General features: G+C 38.1%; 1 protein-coding gene across 4 annotated transcripts; it reads right to left on the minus strand.

Moving 5' to 3' along the window:
- Window positions 1-250: 250 nt before the first annotated feature.
- RUFY2 (RUN and FYVE domain containing 2) lies at window positions 251-25,861 on the minus strand. 4 transcript variants are annotated; one of them, XM_032190984.1, is made up of 18 exons: window positions 25,809-25,861; window positions 23,293-23,466; window positions 22,733-22,850; window positions 21,091-21,192; window positions 19,769-19,892; window positions 17,504-17,565; window positions 16,862-16,927; window positions 16,263-16,329; window positions 14,956-15,057; window positions 14,169-14,285; window positions 13,366-13,533; window positions 11,804-11,901; window positions 7,757-7,876; window positions 5,837-5,966; window positions 5,118-5,212; window positions 3,617-3,665; window positions 2,620-2,697; window positions 251-1,866 (listed from the first exon to the last, which is right to left on the minus strand). In XM_032190984.1, exons 1-18 carry the CDS (start codon window positions 25,810-25,812, stop codon window positions 1,723-1,725), a joined length of 1,818 nt encoding a protein of 605 aa, XP_032046875.1. In that variant the 5' UTR covers window positions 25,813-25,861; the 3' UTR covers window positions 251-1,722. The 4 variants fall into 4 exon arrangements, with proteins under 4 accessions (XP_032046875.1, XP_032046874.1, XP_032046876.1 ...); XM_032190983.1 differs by having other exon boundaries at window positions 16,263-16,332; XM_032190985.1 differs by lacking the exon at window positions 25,809-25,861 and adding an exon at window positions 24,597-24,670 and having other exon boundaries at window positions 16,263-16,332.
- Between the last annotated feature and the right edge of the window lie 283 nt (window positions 25,862-26,144).

Genomic DNA, 26,144 nt, shown 5'->3' on the forward strand with positions numbered 1-26,144 from the left:
ACAGTGCAAACATCCTCAAATCACAGTACTTTCAGGAGACAAGTGAGCAGCGCTTTGTTAAGTAAGGAGTAGGGTAGCTCCCCTCTGTCAAACATGTGCAAAGACATTCTAAACAACGTGATCACATCAATAAAATGCCAAGAATACTCTGAATTGCAAATTTTAATATGACATTGCTCCCATCATTAAGTTGCAGATCAATTAAATTTATTTTTTCCAAAAGCTATTTACAGATTTACAAATATTTGTTTTACATTTTACAAAAAGTTATGCTGGGTAATTTTAAAAACACTTTCCTTTACAAAAGCTACATAAGCAACTACATTGATGTGTCAAAATTAACAGGATAGCTCTTGGAATATTGGCTAAATGCCTATCCTTAAAAGACACAGCTAAGCTAAACAACGTTTAGGAATGACTAAAAGACCTGATTCTAAGCCTCCATGCTCCTGTCAGTAGGAATATAACAGGCCCATGGATGAAAGAACCAGGGAGTTGATAATTCTGCTGACTGCTCCTCAGTACTGACCAGAGATTTCACAGCTGGATCCAGCCACACGAAGGGCTGAAGGAAAGACAGTTTGATGCTAGTGCAGTGACATCAAACTGAGGCTGATACTAAATACAACCCAAAAGGCTGTATTCTTATTTGGCTACTAGAAGAATAAAGACTTCCATTCCAGCAGAAATTACCATTGGATAACAATGAGAGGAGTGAGAGATGTGTCAGACCTAGCAACACTCAAAAGCTGTCTTGAAGAAAAGAAAGACCGATTTAGAAACAAACTGGAAATTTGAGAAAGGTAGTGACAAAATCAGGAATAACCTTCCTGTCAACAAAGGACACGGTCTGCAGTGCTTAATCCTAGTGTCTCTTGGCAGCACATTCACGCTGCTTCTAGAGCTGTCTGACTTGAAAACAATGCAGATCCTTGTTTGAAGCTACAGACAACGTAAGGCAAAACAACTGGAATGAACATCTCTCCATGAAAACACAGATATGCCAAATTAATAGTTCATTTTACAAAATAATTTAGCAAAATGCAACTCCTTTCTTCCAGTGCCTAAAGACACTGTTTCTCACCTGTCCGATAAAATCTTCTGCACCTGTGACTACAAAGAACAGAGCTGTCAGTGCAATATTCTTTGATGCATCAAATCGTGAGAATTGAGGGGAAGCAAACAAATATGGTATTTGGCAATAACTTACAGGACCACCTGCATTAATTTCATTACTAATTTTAAAATACAATTTAAAACTACCTACTGCAGAGTTTTACTTCACAGCAGCATACTGCAGGCAAATTGTGCAGCAGAATTAGGTTGGACTTGTTGCAGACTAGCCTGTAGAAGCAGGTAAATATATCACGTTTTTCAAGATCAAAACGACTAAGATACTTACCAAATACATATTAACACTGAGTCTTCTCCTGTATAAACTGCCCTCCTTCCTCCAGAAAAGCTTACAAGTAATCTGTTAGACTAACACTGCGATCTGTATTTTTAACATGTTCAGTTTTAACACGTTTTCCATCTTTGGATCCCATTTTCTCTACTTCTATGAACAGGAAGCAGCCAATAAACTCCTCTACAGTGCTTTGAAAATGCAACCTCAGACTGCTTACCTGAAATTCCAGAAACAGTGCTGTACATTCTGTAGCTGGTACACTTTTACAGAATTAGCTAAATACCAAAAGGTGATAAATTACTTGTAAAAGAATCTTAGGGCACATTAGAAGAGCACCTCTGTATAAGTATTGCATGGCAGGAATCACAGACGCGAACAGGCTTTGGCGAAGAAGGCAGAGGCAGTTCATTGTCCGAACAGGCATTACAGAAGATCTCACCACAGTTTCTACAGTGATGCTAAATAATGGGGAGAAGGGAGAAGGGTTTGTCAAGAAAAAAAAATCAAAAATTGCAGTGGAAATATACTTGGTAATTGGATACCAATAAGCCACACATACAGAGCAATCTCAGCTGTGATTCTTTCCAATTCTTTGGTCCAAGCATGAAATCAGTTTTCAAAAGATCTAAAAATCTAAATCTAAATCCCAATCTATGATGCAATCCTACACGGACCAAATTTCTACACTTTTCAGATTTTTTTCAATCCCAATAATAAGATGAACTAATATATTTTGTCAAATAAAAATATAAGCATGAGTGGACAACTCTGTCAAGCAGCTCATGAGATGTAACATTAAAAATAGGTACAATAAAAATTTCTGCATACATTAATAAAGCTTGAAAATTAACACCACTTTCAAATCACAATAAATTCACAACCTTTTAAGTTTATTATATAAAAAATGCACTAAGATGACTTGCACGTGTCAAATTTTAACAGTGCCACAGCTGACAAGCACTTGAGATGGTGATTCCAGAAAGTAGGTTGAATAATTTTAAGTATGGTCCTCTGTCACACTTTACCCAAAGGCAGTGTTTCTTTTGATAGCAGGGCCTGACTGTGTTACACATATCAAAGAATTAGAAAACCATCTCAGAAAATATCTACACGTTCATCTGAAGGTTGACATTTCATACTGCATCTCTAAGATGCTGACACATTTCTCATAATACATGTAAAAAAGTTGGAAGAAATTGTTTTAGTTTTACCTTCCTTTTGGAAAGGGAAAATTCCTTTTCGCATAACTTGCAATGTGTAGCCTCTTTGTCCTTCAACCAAACCTGGCCCTGGAGAAAAAAAAAGATCATAAATATGTGTATCCAATAAAAGTAAACTTTTGGGTTCCAAAGGACAAAACAAATCAATAGGAGTAGCATTTACTGCCTGAATTGCTTAATGCCCTGAGACTACTCTAATGTCACAGAGAGACTAATGCAGAGTAAGTCTGCTCCAAAACACTGCTAAGAGAAAGAGAACAGGTGCAAAGAGAACATGCTTGAGGTAGTAAAGATGGTCAATGGCTGAGATGGGAAAAGCAGAAAGCTATCCAAGTCTCAAAGCTGAAGCCTATTTCCTTGTCCATCACAGAGGAACAGTCCTCAAGATGCTGGGGAGCAAAAAAAAACAAAAGACAGTGTCAAGAGCTGTTCATTTCCTTCTGTCTACACCAATTAAGAAAAACGGTAGTGTGTTTGGCAAAACCACTTCGCACACCTTTACCTGGACTGAAAGAAGGTGGCATGGTCACATGCCACGTGATCCAGCGTGTGCAGACACAACCGCTGCTCTGAAGTGCTCCCTGAGCAAGTCTTAAGAAACTTCCCAATCTTTCAACGTTACAAAGCGTATTTTTAGTGGCTTTTGGATGATCAAGTATTTAGTGATTGCCGACAAGTAGCACGTAATTTAAGCTCAGTTGGCTACATAGATTTTCCCAGATACACTTTGTAAAATAAAAAGGGTGTACTGTTGCAAGAAGTGTCAAAATACATACTTTTATGTCAAACAATAAAAATCAGAAACAACTGAATATTTTCTTTCCCTAAGGCTACAGAGAATCCGTGCTTCTTTCCCACTTGGAGGATATCATACAATGAGTGTCTCCTGTAGAGCTGTTGCTGGAGAGGAGCCTTTTCTTGCTTACAAAACAGTTCAATGTGGACAGTGGGAAAAAAAAAGTATCTCTTTCCTCCAAATCCTACCAACCTGCAATGCTTTGTTGGCTTCCTTTATATCTTCTATTTTCAGCTTTGATCTAAAAAATAAAGATAATGCTATTTCAAACTTTTGTTAGTTACTGCACAACAACTTTAAAAGGTGTAGGTATTTAACAACTTTTAAGCAGAGTACTCTGAACTTCTACTTAGTATTTCATATTATAGCAGCATCTAGGAGATGCTGTCCTAAGTACTACACAAAGAGAACAAGCTCTCTTCAAAGAGCTCGGAATCCTTTGAATGGCTGCAGATATGTTTGGGATTATATGGATAAAAGAAATTTGTACCAGCGTAGCTCTCTGCAAATACCTAAAGCTAGCACATGGCATTGGTATGAACCAGGAATTGAAATTTCTGGACTGCCATGCTGGGAAAACCAACCTTCCCCCAGCAATCCAGTGCCAACCCACTCAGAATTGCCTAAACTACAATATACACAGTAAGTTTTTATACAGGGCATGAAAGCCCACACTAGTTATGGCAAAACAATTCAGAATATACATCATTAAATGAAACTTTAACAACACTGGAGGAGGATAACAACTGTGCTCAGAGCTTATTGCTCATTATAGTCTGAAGGGGCATAGCCCGGGCAAGGACTGGCTTAGCCTTCTGCCCAACACCGTGGAGCCCATGGAGCTGGATCCACCAGATGTGGAGGAACAGATGGAAGTGGATCCACCTCTGCCAGGACAGGCCTGGGACTACTGCAGCATGTCTTTGTGCTCTGCCACCCGAGAGCACCAACAGCAGTGCAGGAGTGCCCAGCGAGCCCCCTGCTCGTTGCTCAGGCTCCATCGCAAGCATTAGCTTGGAGCCACCAAACACCACGGACATCCCGCAGGCTTGCCTGCAAGATGTCCCGGCAATAAACAGCTCTTGCCGATTCTCAAGGGTTGTGTGAGTGCTTCTTTTGGGGGGGAATGGGCTAAAGTGGCCCCAGGGGAGGTTTAGGTTGGATATTAGGAAGAACTTCTTTACCGAAAGGGTTGTCAGGCATTGGGATGGGCTGCCCAGGGAAGTGGTGGAGTCACCATCCCTGGAGGTCTTGAAAAGACGTTGAGATGTAGAGCTCAGGGATATGGTTTAGTGGGGGACTTGGTAGTGTTAGGTCAGAGGTTGGACTCGGCAATCTTGGAGGTCTCTTCCAACCTGGGTGATTCTGTGATTCTGCTTGGGTTCCTTCTTTAGGAAAGCTAAGATATGCAAACTTGTCAGCCACTTTCAATGAAAAACTCCTCCTACTGCCCCCCATACCCTTTTTACCTAGGATTTTCCTTATCAGAGCACTGTGCACAATTGCATATGAGGTTACAGTTAGCCCACAAGTCAAAAATAAAAATAAACAGACTTCAACTAACTGGACATTATTTCTTCCTGATAACTGGTTAGGTAATCTTGTCTTATACATTGAACTTCACATGACCACCATCCTGTTATTTCTCTTAATCCAAGTTAACATGACAAATGAAATCATCGTGAATAATTACTCGCTCAGCTTGGATGCCAGTTCTTGGAGAGCAGCTTCTTGGTCTTGACATATCCTTTTCAGTTGCCTGTTTTTTTCTTGAAGTTTAAGGAACTCCTTAAAAAAAAGAAAAAAAAATATTCACACACTATATATGTATATGCCTAAAGCCTAGCAAATACAGATGTATGTGCCTAACGGCTAGAAAACTGCTCCTAACCCAAGCTGATCTTACTGACAAAAGTAAATGAATTGATGATTCATATCAGTTGATGTTATGAATCTCTATAAAGATTTCTAAATCCAATTCAAACAGCAACAACTCAAGATTAAATTCTTATCCCTAAGAGTTGAAGCATTTTTGCTTCTTCAGTCCTCTCCAGGAAATAAATACAATTTATTGCAGAGATCAACATCACTATATAGCCATGTACCAAGTCAGACAGAACCTAAAGCACTTTCTGGCTTATCATAAGGAGACACTGTTCAGTAAAACTGAGAAAGGAAAATGAGAATTTCATTTTTCCTTATTCAAAGGAGGGGATTCTGATAAGAAGAATAAATGGGGAGTAAAAAGAAAACCAATGTTTCCATTTTTTTTTCTTAATCGATCTGTGAGAATACATTAGTCTAATCTCTCTTATCTACTTGCAGAAATCCTTAGAAATACCATGCCTAAATTCATAATTAACTTTAAAGTCAGTTTCTAAATTACTACTGAAGTTATATTGTAGAATTTACTTTTTTAAGGTTAATTATTTCTTGAGTTTCTATTCGTAGATGAGATACAGTTTCTTTCTCCTTTTGAAGATCATCCTCTAGCGTTTGCCGCCACTCCTTTTCTATCTTCAAATCAGTTTCCAGTTGAAGCCTAGAATATGCAAACCGAACAAACAAACAAACGAAAACAATCACTGAGCACAACAGTACCATTTATAAAACAAAAATGAGTTTATTTCTGGGTGCAATATCCTATTACCATAATAAACAGCTGATGTGTTTTTTAAAACAGAAATAGCGCGGCACTATCAAAACATTTTAGACCTCATTGTAATAAACAAAAAACTGTCACTTAGGAAGTGCTTTTAAAAAGAAATGCATTTAAAAGGATCAAGACTATGGCATCGTTTTGAAGAGCTGTCCAATAAATGAACAAGAGAAGATTAACCACAACCTTCTAAAGCATTTTTAAAGACATGCATAAGGGAATGCCCTCCCTTAACTTTACGTACCTTGTTTCTAAAATAAACAAACAAACCACACTGCCATTGGTGATACACAGAATGTTTACATACATCTCTGGTGCTCACAGAAGTTATTTAATATTGTATCTTCAGGTGTTAATCTTCTTGTTTAGAATAAGGCTTATGGAGATTTGAATTGAATTAAGACTAAAGAAGGAAGGACTTTAAAGTGCTATTTTAACTGAGCTCCCTACATGGCTGAGGTTCAACATAAAGAGGGATCTAAATCCTATTAGTTTAATAGGAGGCCAGTTATTGGCACTGGGGTTAATCTGATGGAAGATCCACTCTAGCTGGAGTTTTGTTATCAGTTTTGTGGAAGAGTTGGTGATTAGAATGTCACGGAAAACAAAGGACAGAAGCACACTGCCCAACCTTCTACATCTAAATCTTGCCGACACACCAGAAGAGGAAAAAAAGCCTGAGAATAGTCATGCAAGGTTTTTTGATGGAAAACCTGTATCCACATTAATTTCCCTGTTTTAAAACCAACATCATTTTTAAAGGAAAGACTTACATTTGGGACACTACCTCAGCATCTGGTTGGAAAAGATCAGAAGTGAGCATGACCTTGAGGTTTCAGAATTGCAGAATTCTAAGGTTGGGGTCTGAAATGTTCTTTTGCCCAAAATCTGCAAAGATGACTGTGGTAGTAAAGTGAACATTTGTCATGACAGTTAAACAAGTTTATTAACATTCAGAGTTGTACGAGAGGCAGGGTGGGCTGGTAATCGGATTGGAATTCACTAATATTTAAGCTCCAATCCTTGGGTCACAGATCTGCAACTATCTTAAATAGTTTACTTGTTATTTTGATCACAGAGAAAACACCTGCCCCTACAGGGAGCTTTTTATATTAGATATTTATTTAGATAAGCACTGAAAAATTTAACAGGAGAAAGGGTAGAGGGTTGGCCTTTATGTTGCATTTTAGTATTTTTGATTCCTGTGGGTTTCTTCTCATGCAGAGTGGTAAATTAAACCATTTTTAAGGCTTTTACCTTATTCATAAGCCTGATCAATTGTACTATTCTTATGCCATTTCTGTTTAAGTTTATAGTATTACATACTTATGGGGTTTGTTAAAAGTGTGGATTCCTACTACTACACTACGTATTTTCCCCTGCTTATGATGATTTCCTAATGAATTACGCCGGCACCTTTAGCCAAAAAATACTTCTGTTCTTTCTCTTCCTTTTGAGCTGCACGCCATTTCAGAGGTGCCCAAAGGTAGCCTGACTTCCCTGGAATGCACTTATTTTCTGTCACCTTGCCAGTGCCTAACATTACCATCTTTAGTATTTACATTCTGTTCAAAACCATTTATCAACCACCAGCCTGCATTAACACAGGAGACATGCTGCACTGCCGAAGGTTTATGGCTATATATTTTTTCAAACAGGACAGGTATACTTACAGCTGTTTCTCCTTCTGGGAGAATTCTTTCTGCAGACTTTCAGATTTATTCACATATTCCTGTTTAAGTTTCTCATCCTCATTCTCTGCTTCCACTTGAGCCTTCTCTGCTTGCTGCAATCTGGTGTAATTCAAATCAACTTTGGGTAAAACTGAAGCTAGAACTAGGGTGTAGAGGGTGAAGAAGACAAATAAAAGAAAAATGGGGAAATAGAAACATTTCTAAATAAAAACAAAGTTTGGGGGAAACTCACAAACTCAAACGAGAAATCCATACAATGCCTAGAGAACTAGCTCCTGTTTTTCATACAGTAAGAGAGTAATCACTGTAAGTAATCAGTTTTTTTATTTTATGCTCATCAATAACAGATGCCAAAGCATGATGATACATTTTAGAATTGAAGCATATACCTTAATTTATTTTTTTTTACTCTAGTATATGTTCCTGTGTTATTTTTAGAAGCTTTTTTTTTTTCCCTTTTTTTTCTCATCTTTTTTAAAATAAACCCTGTAAAAGTACTTGGCTTGGCTAGTACTTGACTAATCACCCATTAAGAGAGGGCAGAACATGTGTTGTGCAAAAGCAGCTTAAAACAATTCAAGCATAAGGCTGAACACAGAGCACGGCAATCAGACAGCAAAACACTTAACTAGCCTAACACGAGACACACCCTGACAGGTCCCACTACATTTAGAGAACTATCTCAACTACATCACATTAGTAATTAACTTAAATAATCTGTATTAAAAATAATACATTCTTACAGTGGTTTAAATAGCTCCATACTACAGACAAGATAAATAAAACTGATTAATCATGAAGGGAGGGGCTGTTGTTCTTTTGAATTTAATCTTTCCTTTCTGAACTCTAGGGGTTTGTTTCTGCTTCAGCTAGAGCTCCCCTTGGAATCCATTAGCTCCTTGTGGTTTCTCTCTGCTTGACCACCTCTGCAAGTCCAAAAAAAGGATGGATGTAACGTAACAAAAGTGAAGGTGTTGAGACAGAACTTGTGCTATTGTGGCTACACCTGTCTTGATGAGGCAGGAGAGTAAAAAGGCCTTTAAGATACCACTGAATGCCCCCACCTGGTGTGTCTGGTTTAATAAACGTGTATCTAGTGCCAGCTCAGGTAAGAGGTGGGAGAAATCTGTGATAACTCTCTTGCTGTGCTTGATTTGACAGTTCCCTAGCTGAATGAAGAGTAACTCTCAACTCCCAGCTAAAAAGAAATTAAGTCAGCAATACGTCACATTTGTGCTTCCACTGATGAAGATGCACCAGTGGGAATTTCCAAAAGCTACCAGTAAACAAGTGATTAAAGACTGGAACTAAAACACTTTCTGAAGTATGTACTATCTCACTCAGCTATACCAGTTGTTGTGTGTTCCCTGTCACATTTGCAGAGGTAGTGCACAAAGGGGCCAAAGCAGACGCATGGAAAGGAGAACACTTGGAAAAAGCAGGGTCAATTTACTGGCCAAGAGACTGAATCAAGTTACACAAGACAGGAAAAGACATGGCAAATTAAAACCCTCTCTAAATTACAAATTAAAGTGCCATGCAGTTTCCACAGCCAAGGTAGAAAGGCAGCTTGTAACCCAAGAAACATGCTAGCCAACCCAAGCTACAGCACCATCCTCTAGACTAGCACCAAGGCCAACAGCACAGCTGCAATTCAGACAAATGCTGAGTTCGATCGAGTTCACAGCAGGATTTGAGATTCGGATGATACTGAGACAGATACTTGTTCACATTAATTGACTATGAGATCGTTAGTGCTCCCATTTCTGCTATATCTACCTTGTTTCTTCGTTGTTTCTGTTTTGGGTTTTCTTCAAGGATGGAAGGGTTTATTTATTTATTTATTTATTTAATTTTTTAGTAGCCAGCTCGCTTTAAAGGCTCTTGCTGGTTCCAAACCAAGGAATAAGACATATAATCACAAGGTAAGAAACCCTTCTTGAATTATGGTGTCTTGCCCCCACTTTCGCAAGCACACTCCCTCCTGCTGATTCTTTTCCCAGTCAACTCCCCTTCCACACTTCAGGGAAAACAGTAAGAAGAGCACGAAGAGCAGTCAGCAGCTAAAACTCCCTTATTTCAGCAGTGGAGGCAAGCAGCAACTCAAAGCAGAGAGATGATTTGTAAAGACTGCCTAGTGACGGGTGGAGGGAGGGAAAAGGGGCTGGGCAAAGCCACAGGTTAGGATTACAATGACCTGCAAGAAACTCAGCTTAATAACAAGTTAGACAAGTTCAGGATCTGTGCCTGAAATGTAAATCCGATCTATTGCTACAGCTTCTATCCTCATGTGCTTGAGCAGGCTGCCCTCCCTTTCTGGAGCCCTGCCCAAGTCCAGGCTCCAAACATGATGTACCTCTGGGAAAATGTTTTATCCTCCGTCACATCAGCAGAATGGAATTGTGCTTTTGCTGTTTTATCCCCAAACCCTCGAATTCTTCAACTGTATGTACTCAGCATATATTTTTACACATCCCTCCTTTTTTAAACATACTATTCTGAAACAGCACTCAGCCCCCCTTCCCCAAATCTCCTGTTCGTGCTGTTCAAGAAAACAGTGCTAGTTACAACCAAAATAAAACACATCTGAGAGCATGCTTTTGGGGTAAACACAGCCTAAAAGTGAAAGAAATAAGCAGGGGAGAAGGGAAATATTAGCCAGAAGGGCTACTTTTTAAATCTTTTAGTACTGCAAACAACAGGAAAAATGGCTAGATTAGCAACAAATGTCATAAATATGTACAGTCAAAATGAAGATAGCTAACCTTTTAAAATAAATTTTCACAATTAAGAAGTGATTAAATAGCATTAGAAAACTAGCTTACATTTGCTTAATAATAGTGCAATAATTTACTTTCTCTCTCTCTTATTTTTTCAAAGAGGGGCAAAGTGAGATCAGAGATGATGTTCTTTCAGAAAACAATATAGAACCCAGCTATGATCAGTTATAGTGCAGGATTTCTAATACCATTTTATATGTAAAATTGTTACAATGCTTAAGTTGTATTTTATCAGTAATTATTGAAACACATCAGATCAGGAGGAGCTTTCAGAATGATATATCTTTGACAAGTTTATACTGGTGCTGAGCTTCATGGCTGGCACATTTGACGAATGACATTGCAATAGTCCTAGTTTGAGTTAACAGATCTTTGTCACTTCATGAATGCAGTGGACAAAAATCAAAGACAGATGAAGGCAGCAAAACAGTAAAAACAAAAATTGGGATAAAGGATAAAAAGAAAAAGAAAAAAGAGGAAAAAGGATGTCAATAAAAGAATATTCATGTCACTAATTTTTAAAATACATAACCATGTTTTTTATAATCAGATTTAAATGAAAAAAAGACATGTCAAACACCAACATGACAATGTTTATGGATGTGTTATATTCTACAATTAAGAAGACCGATGTTGCATATAGGCCACTAAATTAAACATATGCATCACATTTTAATGTTATGTTACACATGCAATCTAACCATAACGGAAGTTTATACACTGGAATTTTAGTCTTTCACTTTTCAAGGTTTCAGTGAAAAAACTCATTACATGGCTAGAACAATGGTAGTTCTAAAGCAACTGACAATAATTTTAAGAGCTTCAGCAAATTCAGCAATGATCCATGAAGGCATTAAATGTTTATATTAAGCCCACGCTTAAGTATAAGCAATATTAATGCTTTGCTTTCTATTGCATTTCATTCATTTGGGGGGGGGGAAAAAAAGGGTAATATGAATCCAAATTTTGAAACAGCTGAAAGAACAGCTTTTGGTGTCAGCACAAAAACATAGGACCAGAAGAAAGATAGTGGACGAAGAAAAATGAAAGATTAAGTTTGTATTTTGAATAAGTGTATTTGTTAAAAAGAAAAACAAACAAACAAACAGTGAAGCAGTAGTTAGAGTTTCAGAAGCTGTCTTCAATTTTCTAGTTGGAAGTTACATTTCAGTGGCAACTGCGTGGGAATGAAGTAAATGTAAGGGGATGGAGAAATGAATGTAGAAAAACAAAGATAGACCTGTACCTTTGTTCTAGTTGTTTCATAGTTGCATTAATTTGATTGGTCTTATCCTCTAAGCGACCAATTATTTCATTCTTTTCTTTCATAGCATCTTCAGAGACCTGTGTTATAAAAAAGGGTAAAACTGAAGCAGGTATGTATTGCACTGTTACCTCATGGAGTTTTTCTCTTCAACATCTTTGTTGAAGATGAATTCTTTCTAAACATTCCCATCTAAAAAGCATACTTGACAAAGTACTTAGACAAAATTTCATGCCTAAAAACATGTAGTTTTGTACTTTACAAGTGTAGATGCTATTTAGTAAGTAGGTATTTTCTATTTGTTTTCCTTTCTTAGTTCATCATTTTGCAAGTCAACTTAAATTCACTGGCCGTATTTTTCAGTAACTCACTAGATCCTAACCAGTCAAGAACTAAGATGCTTCGGCCTGGAAATCACTGAGGTTCTCACACTATCAGACTTTACCATATGTGCCTAAAAATACCTGGCGTATTTTACTAGCACATTTTACAATTTTGATTGCTTGCACAGCTATCACAATCTCAGCTTGAAGATCTAAATGTAAGGGAGAACATTATCCTTGCTATACAGATCAACACTATAAACTGGTCCCTGAACAGGAAATTCAGCATGATTAAACTGCTTGACTCATTTCATTGTCCAGAAAGTGGGTCTGAACGTCATTAAGTGAAATTTGTGTTACAGTCCCCAGAAGTATATCTTTAAAAGAAAAACAAAAACCTACAAATCCTAACATAATGAATAACATTCCCTTCTTATTTTTCTTCCTAGCTCTGTTTATATTTCTCATCTTCTGGTCCAGTCTCCTTGACAGTTGCAAGCAGAAGAGTAGAATCCTTTGTCCTTCAACTCACTTAAATCTCAGCAGCGCACTATTTTTTCCCCCTCATTCTGTCAGAGATTTGACTGTTTTCTTGTGCTGTTTTTGATAATTCCTTCCATAAATAAAACTTACTCGGTGCATAAATAATTTAATACTAAATTTTCCTGGTGTTTTGTTAAATGTATTTTGGGCCTCTGAGATCCGTATTCTCACAAAGGATTTTTTTTTTAGCATTGCACTGTTACAGATTTTCTTTATTTGTTAACAGATTTTTAAAAGCTGTAATTAGCTTTCTCCAATGAATCTTGTTTTCAAGTGCCATGCCCTACTTTGAATGCTCACATCTCATTTTCTCTTTAATTCCTCACCATGTGCCTCTACCTTTTATAGTTCTCTCTCTCTGTTTTTTATACAGCACAGGCCAAGAAGCGTGAATACCTCTAGATATAACTATTTCACATAAAATGTTACAAGACCATGCTCTTATTCTCATGCTCCTATTCTTATGCTCTGTTATTCTATAACCCCAATAAAATTAAGTGACTTCCCTAAACTTTGCTTTGTGTGAAATCATGTTTGCATCAGTAACATTCCAGAAAAGCACACTGACCTAAAAAGTGGAAAGAAACTAAAAATTAAGGAAATAGCAATATCTAAAGAAAACAGTAATATATCTTTCTTACTTCTGTCAAAATCATATCATCAGAGAGCAGACTTTACCTGCAGCTTTTGGTACATTTCCATGTTAATCGCTTTAACTTCATCAAGCTGCTGTCGAAGGCCTATGAGTGTATCCTGCTTCTCATGGATGTCCTTCTCCAGTAACTTCATGGCAAGTTCTATCTCATGTTTCATGCTAACTTGAACTACTAGTTCATTCTCCATATCCTACAAATCACACAAAAATCACACCAACACAATGCAACACAGAACCTTTCAACAATTACACAACGTTTTATCTACGTTTTGAAAAAGTACGAAGCTAACTCTAACAGAGCTGCAGTACCACCTATTTCACCACATCAGAGATTCTGCCCCTCTGTAACTTTGCTGAGTAATTACCCACTATCTAAACATTACACTCACATGCTTAGTGACTTAGGCTTTAAAAAGCTTATAGAAGACAACTCACATTTCAATACTGGAAGATACGTTCCATTTCAATACTATAATACTGATTTCTTATAGAGTTGACTAAGTGTTAATTACAAAAATAGAACTACAGGATTTCTAGTTTTGCAAGAAATACCTAGCATTCGTACAAAGCACTACTAACAATTCATCTACATTTTTTTTCAAATAACTTTTATTTTCTTTACTATGCTTTAGCAACATTGTTACAGAAATGCTAATGTACAAACTGCTTTTCTAGAAAACCTTTTTATTACATGCAGTTAGAGAAACAACAATGGATTAAAGGCAGTGCTTAACCTGAGCAAAAGCAAAACTAGAAATAATTTCAGACTCTTCTCAAGTATAATCTCTTCTAGAAATGCTGTGTACTCCTAGAAAAATGTACTCACTTGTCGAAGCTGTGATTCTTCTCGAAGCTGTCTACGTGCTTCATTGTACATTTCATCTAACCCCTGCCTGGAGTGTTTGTACGTCTGAAGTTCTGCTTCAACATCCACTTTAGTTACCTACAAAGATATGCAGAATCTTTTTTCATTACAAGTTTAGCAATTAACAGCATAATCCCCAAGCACAGTAGAAACAGGAAAGCAGCTTGTTTCTGCTACATGGTCATCACTTTTATGAAAAGTGAGTAAACGAGCAAACTAAGCTGTATTCTAGTACAGTACTCCTTCAGTACATCATTTCAAAACACTATTTCAATACTGAACAATCCAAATATCTGTCTAACCTGTGCTTTTACTTTTTTTCCTGTAAAAGAAGCTTACCTATTATCCTGTGTAGGAAGTTATGTAAGGAGTTACAAATTGCAGCTTAAAAAGCATTTAGCAATTGTATACACAAGTATTCCAAATGATGTAACATTCTTATAATGAGACAGGTCAGAATAGACTGCTCACCAACTAAAACATATACTACCTTGACAAGATTTTCAGATAACTGTACTAAATGCCCTTACGATGTAGCTTAAAGAAAAAAGAAAAAAAAAATAAAAGAAAAAAACATTGATAAAACAACCTAGTGACCTATAATTTCAACATATTTATGCCATAATAAAGCTTCCGAGATCTAACGGATTCTTTCCCTAAAGATCTGTTTTAAGTTTGGCCAGGTACTGCTTACTTCAAGTTGCAACGTAAACACAGTCGAATGACAACAAACCACGCTATGACGTACCTCTAGGTGATGCTGTGTTTTCATTAAAATCAGAGTATTTTCACTCCTTAATTGATGGTTTTCTTCCTGAAGTTTAATTATATTGTTTTTGGCTATTGCTAACTGAAAAAAAAAAAAAGGAAAAAAGACACTGACCATGTTTGTGAGTAAAAAAACAACAAATAAAATGTTCTGATGAATGCAAGACCTAGACATTATCTGCCCTACTCTTGCAGTCTCTGAAATAAAGGATTCCTAAAGAAAACATAAAGGTCCCTTATTTAGTAATGAGTCACCTTTATTACACAACACCATACGTATCCAAGATACTTCATTATTTCATGTCTGGTAAAGAAGAACATGCTTTCTTTCCATTGCTTCGTTATGACACAGAGACCCTTAAATCCCCTTTTCTCATCCTGCATTTTTCTTTCTATTTGCATTCAAATATATCCAATTTGATTCTTTTTGGTCATCTTCATATATCATATGGAGCAATTTACATAAGAAAAGTTCTCCCACATGGTGAGAACACACACACAAAAGAGGAAAACATTACAACTGGGCCCTATACTATATACCTCAATGACAGAAATATAAACCAGCTGATCAAAACAAATGGACACCTCTGAAGTGAAGGTTTGCAAAGGAACCAGAAAACTGAGAATTAACACTCAGAAAAAGTGTTTTCCTCTCTGTGGATACATTAATACCCACAGCAAGCTAGCTATCTCTTCAGTCACTGAATTTGGACATTTAAATTTTATACTTCATTAACTATTTTTCAATCAGCTTGGGTTAAAAAATAATTGTGCTCTCATTTAAAAAGCAACATATATTGGAATCTAGCAAAGCAACAGAAATAACTGAAAATATAAGATATAAATACAAAACCAGAGCTAGGCAGATCAAAAACCTGTATATAAGCATGGTGAATAAACGAGAAAGAAACATTTGGCTAAAGCTGAGAACAGAAACAGAAATTGCTCGCTGAACTACTTTTTGTCTCCATGTAGCAACTGGTGTCATCTATTATGGACTAGTCACCAGCACAAAATTGCCCTGACAGCTGGCATTAAGAAAGGCTTCTTTTCTGTTTTTGTCCCAAATGGGAAATTGTGATGTTTCCTAGAACTCCTCTACTGATGCTGCATGCTACTGAAGCAAGCTGACTGTAAACCCCTGCAGCTACTGCACCTTTTCTACAAGTCAAATTAAAAGCATCTGAACATATTATAAAGAACTGACGTAGACTAAAAGAAGTTAAACATATTTATAAATATAGTGAGTGCAAATAATATGTATCATATATTACTAAAAAATAATACCTCTTCAATCAGTTTAGTATTTGATTTCTCTAATGAATCAACTCTTGCATGTAGACTGCTAACTGTGCTACTGAGAGAGAAAAAGAAAGAAAGCATTATTCAAAATTACATACAAACTCATTCAACCAAGCTCAAAAGCTTTAAAGCAAGGTAGAGTGATTAACCATTAGCAAGTGCTACAAGGTCTTCTCCCATTATTTGAGGTTTTCCTAAATATAAGAAAATTAGTCTCCTTTGTTGAATGTTTATAAACTGCTTCCCAACTCCCAGCGTCATCCTTGTCACAAACTCATTTTTGGATGTGATTCTACATTCCTCCCTTTCCTTTATCCTTACAGCTTATATCGTATCCAAATGTTTAATGAGTTCCCTTAAAAGGCAATTTGCAATCATCATCTTGCTTTCCCCCAGCCCCATATAATGAAAACCATTCTCTAAATTCTCTTCCTCCCAAATTCATCCCCAGTCTAAGCATGAAGAATTTTCACCCATTTCCCTGAGGTTCTCTCTCCCAAAGCTGTGGTGGAAAATAGAAATGGAAATAGAGGTGTTTTACCTTTAAGCCTGAACTGACAGACATACTTCAAAATAATACTTACTTCAGTTGTCTGTTTAGTTCTTCAACATAATTCTTTTGGTCCAAAATTGCAGCAATCTGAACATTTCTAAAGCAAGAACATAATAAAGTGAGCTGTATCAAAATGCTGTAATGAATTATCATATGCAAATGTCCAGCGTGTGCTTAAAGAAAAATAAGATGAAACAGCTTTGTCTCACAGTCATGAAGTCAGTAACTTATATGTTGTGGCAACAGTGGAAGACTAAAGACCCAATGCTTTAACTGGAAACAATCTCTACACATGGAATGTAAAAATATATACAGTCTCAAAAGAAAAAGGATGTTTATTTACTCTGCCATATCTCTGGTTCTTTGATATACTGACTACATCACAAACTGAGGGCTAAAAGCTTAGCAGGTTCTTTCACACTGCCACCTTGCAATCTTTCAATACCGTTCATCAGGTAAATGCAGCAGGTGATGTTGCTCAGGATTGCTACAGGGTGCAAATAATCTGACAGCTGACTAGTAACACAGACCAAAGTGGCGTGCCATCTATCTCAAGACAGTGAGATCAGAAAATTTCATCTTCAGGGAACCCTGTTTCTACAAAGAACAGGGCACCAATCAAGAAAACATTTGTTGATATGCAAAAACTGAGGCATTTGGTGTGAGGACATACCTTTCCTTTCCCCCAATGTCTTCATCACTCTTTAAATACATGGAGAAATCGATCACCCCAACCTAAGGGAAAGCAAACGTACACAGTTTCATATCATGGAAGTAACTGCTGTTGTCATACATGGTCTTGTCTCTATTTATTAAAACCTCAGCTACATCAGCTTCCAAAGACTGGTCCAGTTTCAGTGTGTTTAAGTGAAGCTCAAAAAATTGAACACTAATATTTCAAATAGAACAAAACAAAAGCCCAGTCTCATGTGTTTGTTAAAAACGATGTTACTTTTGAAACAAACAACACACCGTGAAACAAACATCCTTCAGTCAAGTTCAGAAAAGATGATTTCTTACATCTGATGGAGCTTTGCCAAGAGTTCATAGGAAGATTTTTTTCTGGGAGACTATCAGATGCTACTGAACCCTATCACTGATTGAGGAGACTTGAGATTAATTTTTCTATAGCATTTCACGCCATTTCTCTTTGCAGCACAACTCCCAAAACTGACGTTTCTCCCATGTTTAGCTTTTCAAAATTCCTTGCCAAACAGCACTACCTCTCCACGCTTGCTGACTCCCAGGTGTGCACACTCAACTGTCCATTCATATTTTTATAGCTTGCTAAACCTGAATCCAATTCATATACTTTCTGTTCAATTGTAATTCAATCATATACACCATGAACAACATTACCTTGAGTTCTGCTTTCCACTCTATTCATGAACCCCTACAAGCATACCTAAACCATTTATCTTACCAAAACCAATTATTTCTGGTCTCTAGCAGCCTCTTTATAAAACTATTTCCATTTCTCTGATCCACTGCTTCCTTCTTGAGCTCCCTTTAGATTTTGAATACAGGTAATTTGCTAAGTCTAACGTTTCCTTGGTTTGTACACTGCTTTCATGCACACTTCCTATCACCATCTTCTATTTGGTCTTTCCTCATCTTTTCTGAAAGGTCCCTCTTCCAAAAGCTTTCATTTAAATGTATTTTGCTTATTAAAGTAAAATATTCTCCCTTTACAAAAAGGCAAAATGCCATCTCTATAAAATGTACATTGTTTTAATCCTCTGTATGCGCATACACACATTTCTCCGTTGAAGAGGATTCTTCTGAAATACCAAAACCATCCTCCTGGATGTGACTCTCATAACCCTTCAGAAGTCCCTTTCTGCTCAATACAACTTGCTGCTTTTGGCTGCTCTGAGGACGATGCCTTATTCACACTGCTCTTCATAAACAGAATTACTGTAGAACCTCCCCAGGGCAGCCACTATCACCTTCTCAAATCAAGTTTTCTCTCCCCTCATAGAACAAAGCCAGCAAGTGACCTAGAAACAAAGGTGCAGCTAGCAATAGCTGTTTTGTAATTTATAATACACACGTGTAATTCTCAGTACTGGAGAAAGCACACTGATAAAGTTTCTAGAATTACATGCTTTTCGATATTGTGTCTTCTGTTAGTCAATATCAGTGTCTAAACCATTAGATATTAACTAGCAGGAATGCTGAAGACAAGTGAACTATGATTTAAGAGCACACAAAAACACTTAGCTACGTCTTTTCTTTAATATAAAAATTGCTTTTCATCAAACATATGCTGAAATACAGTACTAATCAGACATAATTAAACAATTATGATTTTTTGTGATTTTTTTCCACAAAATATCTGGATACAATCAGGGCTGAACACATCTTATATTTACTTAAAAATACTTGTGCCTATGCCTTTAAAAAAGATTTCATCAAGATTTTCTTGGAAAAGCTCAGAGTTCAAAGTCAACACAGTTTGCAAAGCATGCAGTGCTGCTCTACTGATACTAGTCTTGGTTCAGATTGAAAGCAGTCACACTCTTATACAGACTTTTATTACACTGTGTGAAGCATTTTATCTTTTTTTCAGGTCACATTGCTCCTATTGTGTTCCAGAACAACAATAAATGAATCGAATGGGATAACGTGAACTATACTCAAAGAAAGAAGCTGAGTTATGCAATTAAAATGGGAAGAACTCTGCCATTGCTACTGCTGCATCCATTTGACACCAACCCATAAAACTTCACCTTTGCTCTCCGACCATTATCACCATGTAAAGGTCTGATCCAACCAACATTGAGGTTAATGCAACAGCCCCACAGATCCAGGACCTGGATCACACCATAAACTATCTAGAAAGATTTCTAACAAGTCACAGCTCTATAATAATGAAATTCATTGTACACAAAATCTTCCAGAGTGGATGTTTGTTACGTTACCTGTATTGACTTACTTGTGAATCTAGGTCTTCACCCTTTACACACAGGTTAGCGTCTATTACATTCAAGCCAACTAATAATCCAACAATAACGGCTCCTTCTTCTTCCATCATTAGCGCATGATACTCATAAAATTCACTGTTAAATAAAAAGATTGTCTAAGTTGATACATTCAGTATATGTAGGTGCAATAAATTAACTGCAAGTGATATCTAAATTTGAATTGTTTCTTATTCTAACCTTACTCCAACATTCTTAAAGACAAAAAAGTCTGCCCATATTTTGACTTCATGAATATTTAAAAGCAGGAAATGCAGTTTGTCTCAGAGGCTACTGAAAACATAGCTACTACCCTTGGCTCCAGAAATCTAAACTGCAAGCTTAGGGTACACAAGATGGGGATACGGCTTATCTTACCTTAAAAAAGACTTTTTTCCTGTACACTTGCTTTGAGCTACTTCTGATAGAAATTTTATCTGGTGAAAAAAAAGCTCTGGACTTTAACAAAAACACTCTTACTTGGCTTCTTTAATTTCAAGTGAGTAAATGGGTAAAAGAAATATGGAAAGGGCTGAAATTATGAAAGGGTTTTTTTAAAGAAAAATACTGCACTAAGCCACAGAGTATCAACATTTACTTCCTCCTCCTTGTATTTTTTTTTAAATAAAGTTTTAGACTTTATGAAAGAAACTGTTCTTTCAGTGGAAAAGTCCACACCCATTGACCAACAGTGTCATCCTGAGACACCAGCATCATCTACAAGAAATAACAGTTCTTCAAAATATTTTTAGGTTACAGGTTTGAAAATAAAGTGGCAAGTCCTTTTTCCCTTTGTGCTTCATCTACCCCACCACAAAGCAGACCTTATGACAGAAGGGAGCAATGCCAGTTTTAGAATTGTGAAAGGACTAGCAAATTCAAGGCAATAGCCCCCCAAGCAATGGCTGCTTGGTAGAAAACCATGCACGTGGTAAGGGTGAGTTAACCTCCTGTACAGAATTTTCTAGTCCATATTCTGTATGGCTGAGGAACGCAGTAGGACCCCTTCCCCACCACCCTCACCAGTGAAATAACAGCAGGCACACTGCAGAAGGCCCCTCTACCATGATGGGGAGAAATATCATCTCTTTATTCATCAGCTGTCCCTCAGTCTTGATGAGAGGACAGCATTTGTCTCCTCTGCCCCGAGGACTGGAAGAAATCAGCCCACAGGCCAGAAACTATGCCGTACAACGTTAAAGGTATATTAAGAAGTAGTAAATACAAGACAGTATTTTTTTTCAGGAGATTAAATCCATAAAAATAAGTTGTAAATGGAATTTGCTTAATTGTTTACCTGAGAAGATCTCTCTGAATGATTAAACAGCGAAGATAGTCTGCCATTTTCTTCTGCATTAGTGCCAACCGTAACCAGGCCCGGGCACGGCCCAGTGGTGTTCTGGACAAAGGGGATAGAGAAGACAAGCAGTTCAAAAATCAACAATATAGCAATTAGTTTATTTTCTTAACTATCTTATCAGTATACTGGTAGAGCAACTGAGATTTCTGAAAGGTTATTTTAAATGATTGAGCAACACAGTCTGTGCAGACATGATTTCTAGGCTTTGACTCCAAGCTTTGGGATAATACAAGAAATTTTTTCATTGACTCAGCCAGGTTTGCAAGTAGACCCAGGAAAGAACAGTAGAAAAAGCAAAGGAGCCTGCCAGTAAAATTAGCTGTTTAGCTCAAGAGGGTAAAAGCATGCAACTTTCTACACACCGCTGTACTTTGTTTTCACACAATGCATGGCTAGCGAAGTGGAAAGAATTTTTAAGAGCAGTGCTTTTTCCTGTAAAGACCTGCTTCTTAACCTGACACCGATGATTGTGAACAATGACCTTGAAAGTCCAGTTTCTAGCTGAAGTAAAATGTCTGCAACAATTCAGATTCCTTTCTCCAGCTCACTTATAAAGACTTTAGAGAAATTGTGAGAAAAGTTACTGAATGTCCACTACAACTTGCCATGCAAGTCTGCCTTCTCAATCCTGTTCTCAGAACACAGTGAATTCTAACTTGAGCTCATACATTTTACAAATTCTGTGGTATCTTGAAGAGACAATACAAAGAAAATGAAGATGTATGTAAATAGCAAACATTAATATCTAAGAAATTAAACCTGAAACTTTACATCCTCCTCTTCTAGTGCTTGCATGCTAAGTGATAAGCACGTATGTGGAAGAAAAAATAAAAACAAAAAAAGGAAACCAAGCCAAAACAGAATAAAAAAAACACTACCCCCAAAAAAAGAAAAAATACCACACACACATCTATATGCTATATCAAGATAGAAAGTGCAACACACTTTGCGAAGAGTATTATTTCATCAAGCCTGATACAAGAGTAAATAATAATTTATATACCTATCTGCTTTAGTTGAGGTCTAAGGCTACCAATTATAACTTATGCTGCCATACAACCAACGACAATGTAAGCAAACCCTTTCAGAATTTAATATATGGTCAATTATAACGCTTAACACAAAAGTGGAGTGCAGAGAGATGGAAGAAGATTGTAGTCTACAGCATAAATTCACATTAGAGAAGGATGCTGTACTGAAGAATAATCCTACAAAAATCCAAAGAACTTCCCAATTCATTCCTCTTCAGTATGGTACCTTTTGTTTTTATACAGCTTTTGCTGACTAGAAGCATGTGTTCTTCGCAGTTCTAGACTGCAGACTGCAATGCACAACCCATTCCTTTTTTTACTGTTTTTGTCTACCACTTAGGAGACTTTTCTCACAGTGATATCAGAAAAGAACACAAAGATCCCACTTTTTACAGTAAAAATTTTTAAGCAGCTACCAAGAACCACCTGTACTCTCCCCCAGTATTGTGTGCTATTGTTCAAAGGCTTGATTAGTGCCAAATGAAATCATGAGACATCTGTAGATCAGATTTTGTATCTTCTTGTTATATTTTAGCAATACAACTTACTTGAGGCCGGGCAAATCTCTGACACTTGCTGCTATTTCCTCAGCTTCTGGATATAATTTCTCCACAAGTTCCAGAGGACCCCAGATGGTTTTATTGTAGCTTAGAAAGGATTTTCTTACTAGGGGAAGAAAAATGTATGAATTCATTTAAACACTAGACTGGCTTCCTTCAAAACAACTAGTAGGTTCACCAGTATCCAAAGCCCTCTCACAAATTACTTTACCACAAACATAGAATTATTGCTGATGCTAGAACTAAATAGTAACAAAAAGTGTGATTAGCTAGAAATACAAGCTACATACACATATACAGTTGTGGAATCCTTGGATTACTTACAACAGCAGTTTACAAAACAAAAAGTTGGCAGATGTAGAAATATATGTTGTAAAGTATTAATAAGAGTATTGATTATAACAGTTGACAATTCATACTTGATTCTCTTCTTAAAGCAAAAACAAAACAAAACAAAACAAAAAACACTTTGTTTTCATCTCATTCAAGAAAGGATGAAAAACTGCATGTTTGGGAAGAGAAAGATGCACCTAGTATAATTACCACACCTTTAAGGCCATGCTTCAGGCAGTGCTCCATGACAACAAAGAACTGCTGCAAAGGAGGGTAGTCAGAATCCAGAGTGCGGCCAAAGCTCAAAGCTGATTCAATGAGTCCTTTGATACTTAATTTAGCCATGTTCAGTAAATTAGCTCTTTCTACAGCTGTCGGGTCTTTTACAGCTAGGACAAGAAAGAGAACAAAAAGTTATGGTTCAAGTTTTAGAAAAGATGCAAAATATTAAAATGATTCTTGGCTGCCTTGTTCAAAGGAATGCTTATCTTAAACTAGATAAATTCCAAGAAATAATTTAGTAAGAGTTATAAGACACTACTTTATGGAAGAGCATACAGTCCAGAACATATGCCCATACAGATTGTTTTAGTAGGTGAATTAAAAAATGAGGCCAGAAATGTCAGTTCTCCATTACTTGCTTGTCTCAGTACCTCCCAGTATCAGTAACTGCAAATTAACACCGGTATCACTGCTGTCCTGAAACACTCAGCTGCACAACAGCAATCAGTGCCCTCACCATGATATCAAAGCAGCATTTCTACTGATGCCAACATCTACTTGGTGTATTATAGTATAATACGCTAATGACAAAGAGACATGATATTTCTCTTCTATATATAGCCATTTTCCACTGCAGCCCTAATTTCCAATGACAGAAGCATTTGTTTTCCTTTTTAGTCTGCACATAGTCTCAGTGAGTAAATCTGGAGTGATTTCACGAAGACATTACATATGCGCATTTGTGTGTTGTTTTTGTTCCTGGAAAATTAATATTTAAGTTTCTCATATAACTACAGATTAATTTCTACATGTGAACATTTAAGAAATAAAGGTTCCGCCTTAAGTTCCACTTTAAAATGTTCTTGATACACTTTACAAAATGCACACCACAAAATTTACATTTGGAGATTAAACCTTGGCAGTAAAATTCCCACAGCTTTTAAAAATCGTTCTGATCTGACAGAATGGACAAGGTTCCTCTTTGTAGAGCTCCAGCTACTGAAACCAGAGTGTTCAGAAGATTCTCAGTTAATTTCATTCGTAATTAAGCATTTCATGCATTCTGGCCACCTTTTATTTTGCCAAAATGAAACAAGAGACAAAGCAACCCTCTGTTTATTCACCGTGATCAAAGGAACTTGCAAAGAGGCAAAGAAAGATGTTGATGATTTACTGGTTTCTGCTATTTGCAATTAAATCTAACCAAAAAAAGCAAACAAATGAAGAACACCTATTTAAACATTGCGACACAGATGTCAAAATATGCTTATATATTTGTGTCTGAGGGAGCACGAACCTCTTTCCCTCTTCCACTGCAAATGTTGTTGTTAATATCCTTGTCTCTCTGGATTTCAGAAAGCACGAAGCAGTGTTCAAAAGAAAATATCTTTCTAAGACACACTTCCTTGGTGGATTCCTCAAACAGCAATGTAATCATTTGGCCGATTTCTTACATAGCATAGCTCTAGGCATTTAGGTATTAGATATAAACTTAGAAAGCTGCATTCTAATTTTCTGTATTCATGACTGCCCATCAAATGCCAAAGTACCATTTTACCATACAGCCTGACCTATGGCAATGTTCCGGGAAAAAATTAATTGATGGAGGCGATATACCCAAGATAACCTTAAAAACCACTTTTACATTCTCTCAATTTACCAGCACTTCAACAGAAAGCATTACAATCAGGTGGCAGACACAGCAGCCAACTAGTGACAGCGCTGTGACAAGGATTCCCCCAGTCAGCAGTCCCTGCTCGCTTGTTTGTCTCCTGCCTGCCAGCCCGAGGAAGAGCAGCATCTGTACCCCTTCTGCAAGGGGCGCAGGCCTGCAACAACCCGAGCGTTTCTGCTAGTATGGGTCACGTCAGATTTCCTGCTTTTTTTATTAGGTTTGGTACTGACAGTGCTAAATTCAAACTCTGTCTTAGCCAAAGCCTTGCTCGCTTCAGGTGGACAGCTCCCCCTTGCCACGCATTCGGTCCATCTGCCCAAAGGCATCTCACAAATTCCTTTTGCAAGCGACCTGATTTTGACTTTGGACCTGATCCTGCCCGCAGGCAGACGGAGTTCCACACCCACCGCCCTTTTAATCAGCAGCCCTCCTGCCCGGTCCTTCTAATGCAGAAACAACACATTTTAGGTCTGTTTTAAAATACGGTCTGCCTGCATCGAGCTATTTTCCTTCACGACTCGGGATTCTACACGGCGTGCTTTCTGACAGCTGCCCCTCCGTAGGACGTGGCGAAAAGGGCTTTTCTCACCCCAAAACAGCAGCGGCTGAAGGGCCTGTTCGCAGGCAGCGCCCGTTTCCCCAGCCTCCCCGCCACGGCTCGCTCTGCTTCAGAGCCACCAGCGCCCGCCGCCAGCCGCCCCTCAGCGCCCCCCGCCCGCGGCGGCCATTTTGTGCTCGCTGAGGCGCGGCCCCCGCTGCCCCCCGCCGCCCCCCGGCCGAGCACCTCAGCGCCCCCCGGGCAGCCCGGCCCGGCCCGGCCCCGCCGCCGCTCACCCATGGCCGGAGAGGAGGAGCCGCCGCCACCGCCCCGGCCGCCCCCTGCGGGCCCCGCCGCTCCGCCCGCCCCGCCGCTGCGTGAGCCCGGCCCGGCCCCGCCGCCACACGGCGTCCCCGGCGGCGGGAGGACCCGCCCCCGGCCTCCCATCGCGATAGGCGCGACAGAGCTGCCGCGGTGGCGCCGCTCGTGGTCGCTGTCTGAATAAAAAGGGCCCGGGTAGCAGGCTTCTGGCGACTGAGGGGGAGAGGTAGCAGGAAGGCTGCAGTGCCAGGGCTCCTTAGCGTTCAACGCTACGGAGGAAAAAAAAAGGAAGCGATAGGTGTAAACCTTGA

The sequence above is a fragment of the Aythya fuligula genome, chromosome 7 (genome assembly GCF_009819795.1).
Source record: "Aythya fuligula isolate bAytFul2 chromosome 7, bAytFul2.pri, whole genome shotgun sequence".
Taxonomy (NCBI): domain Eukaryota; kingdom Metazoa; phylum Chordata; class Aves; order Anseriformes; family Anatidae; genus Aythya; species Aythya fuligula.

Bases quoted from the DNA above. Each gene is read 5' to 3' on its own strand.
- RUFY2 (XM_032190983.1), bottom strand. The intron at 13,534-14,168 runs GTGAGTACATTT...TGTGATTTGTAG, and splicing joins AAGAATCACAGCTTCGACAA to GATATGGAGAATGAACTAGT. The intron at 7,877-11,803 runs GTACAGGTCTAT...GAATTACACCAG, and splicing joins ATGAAACAACTAGAACAAAG to ATTGCAGCAAGCAGAGAAGG.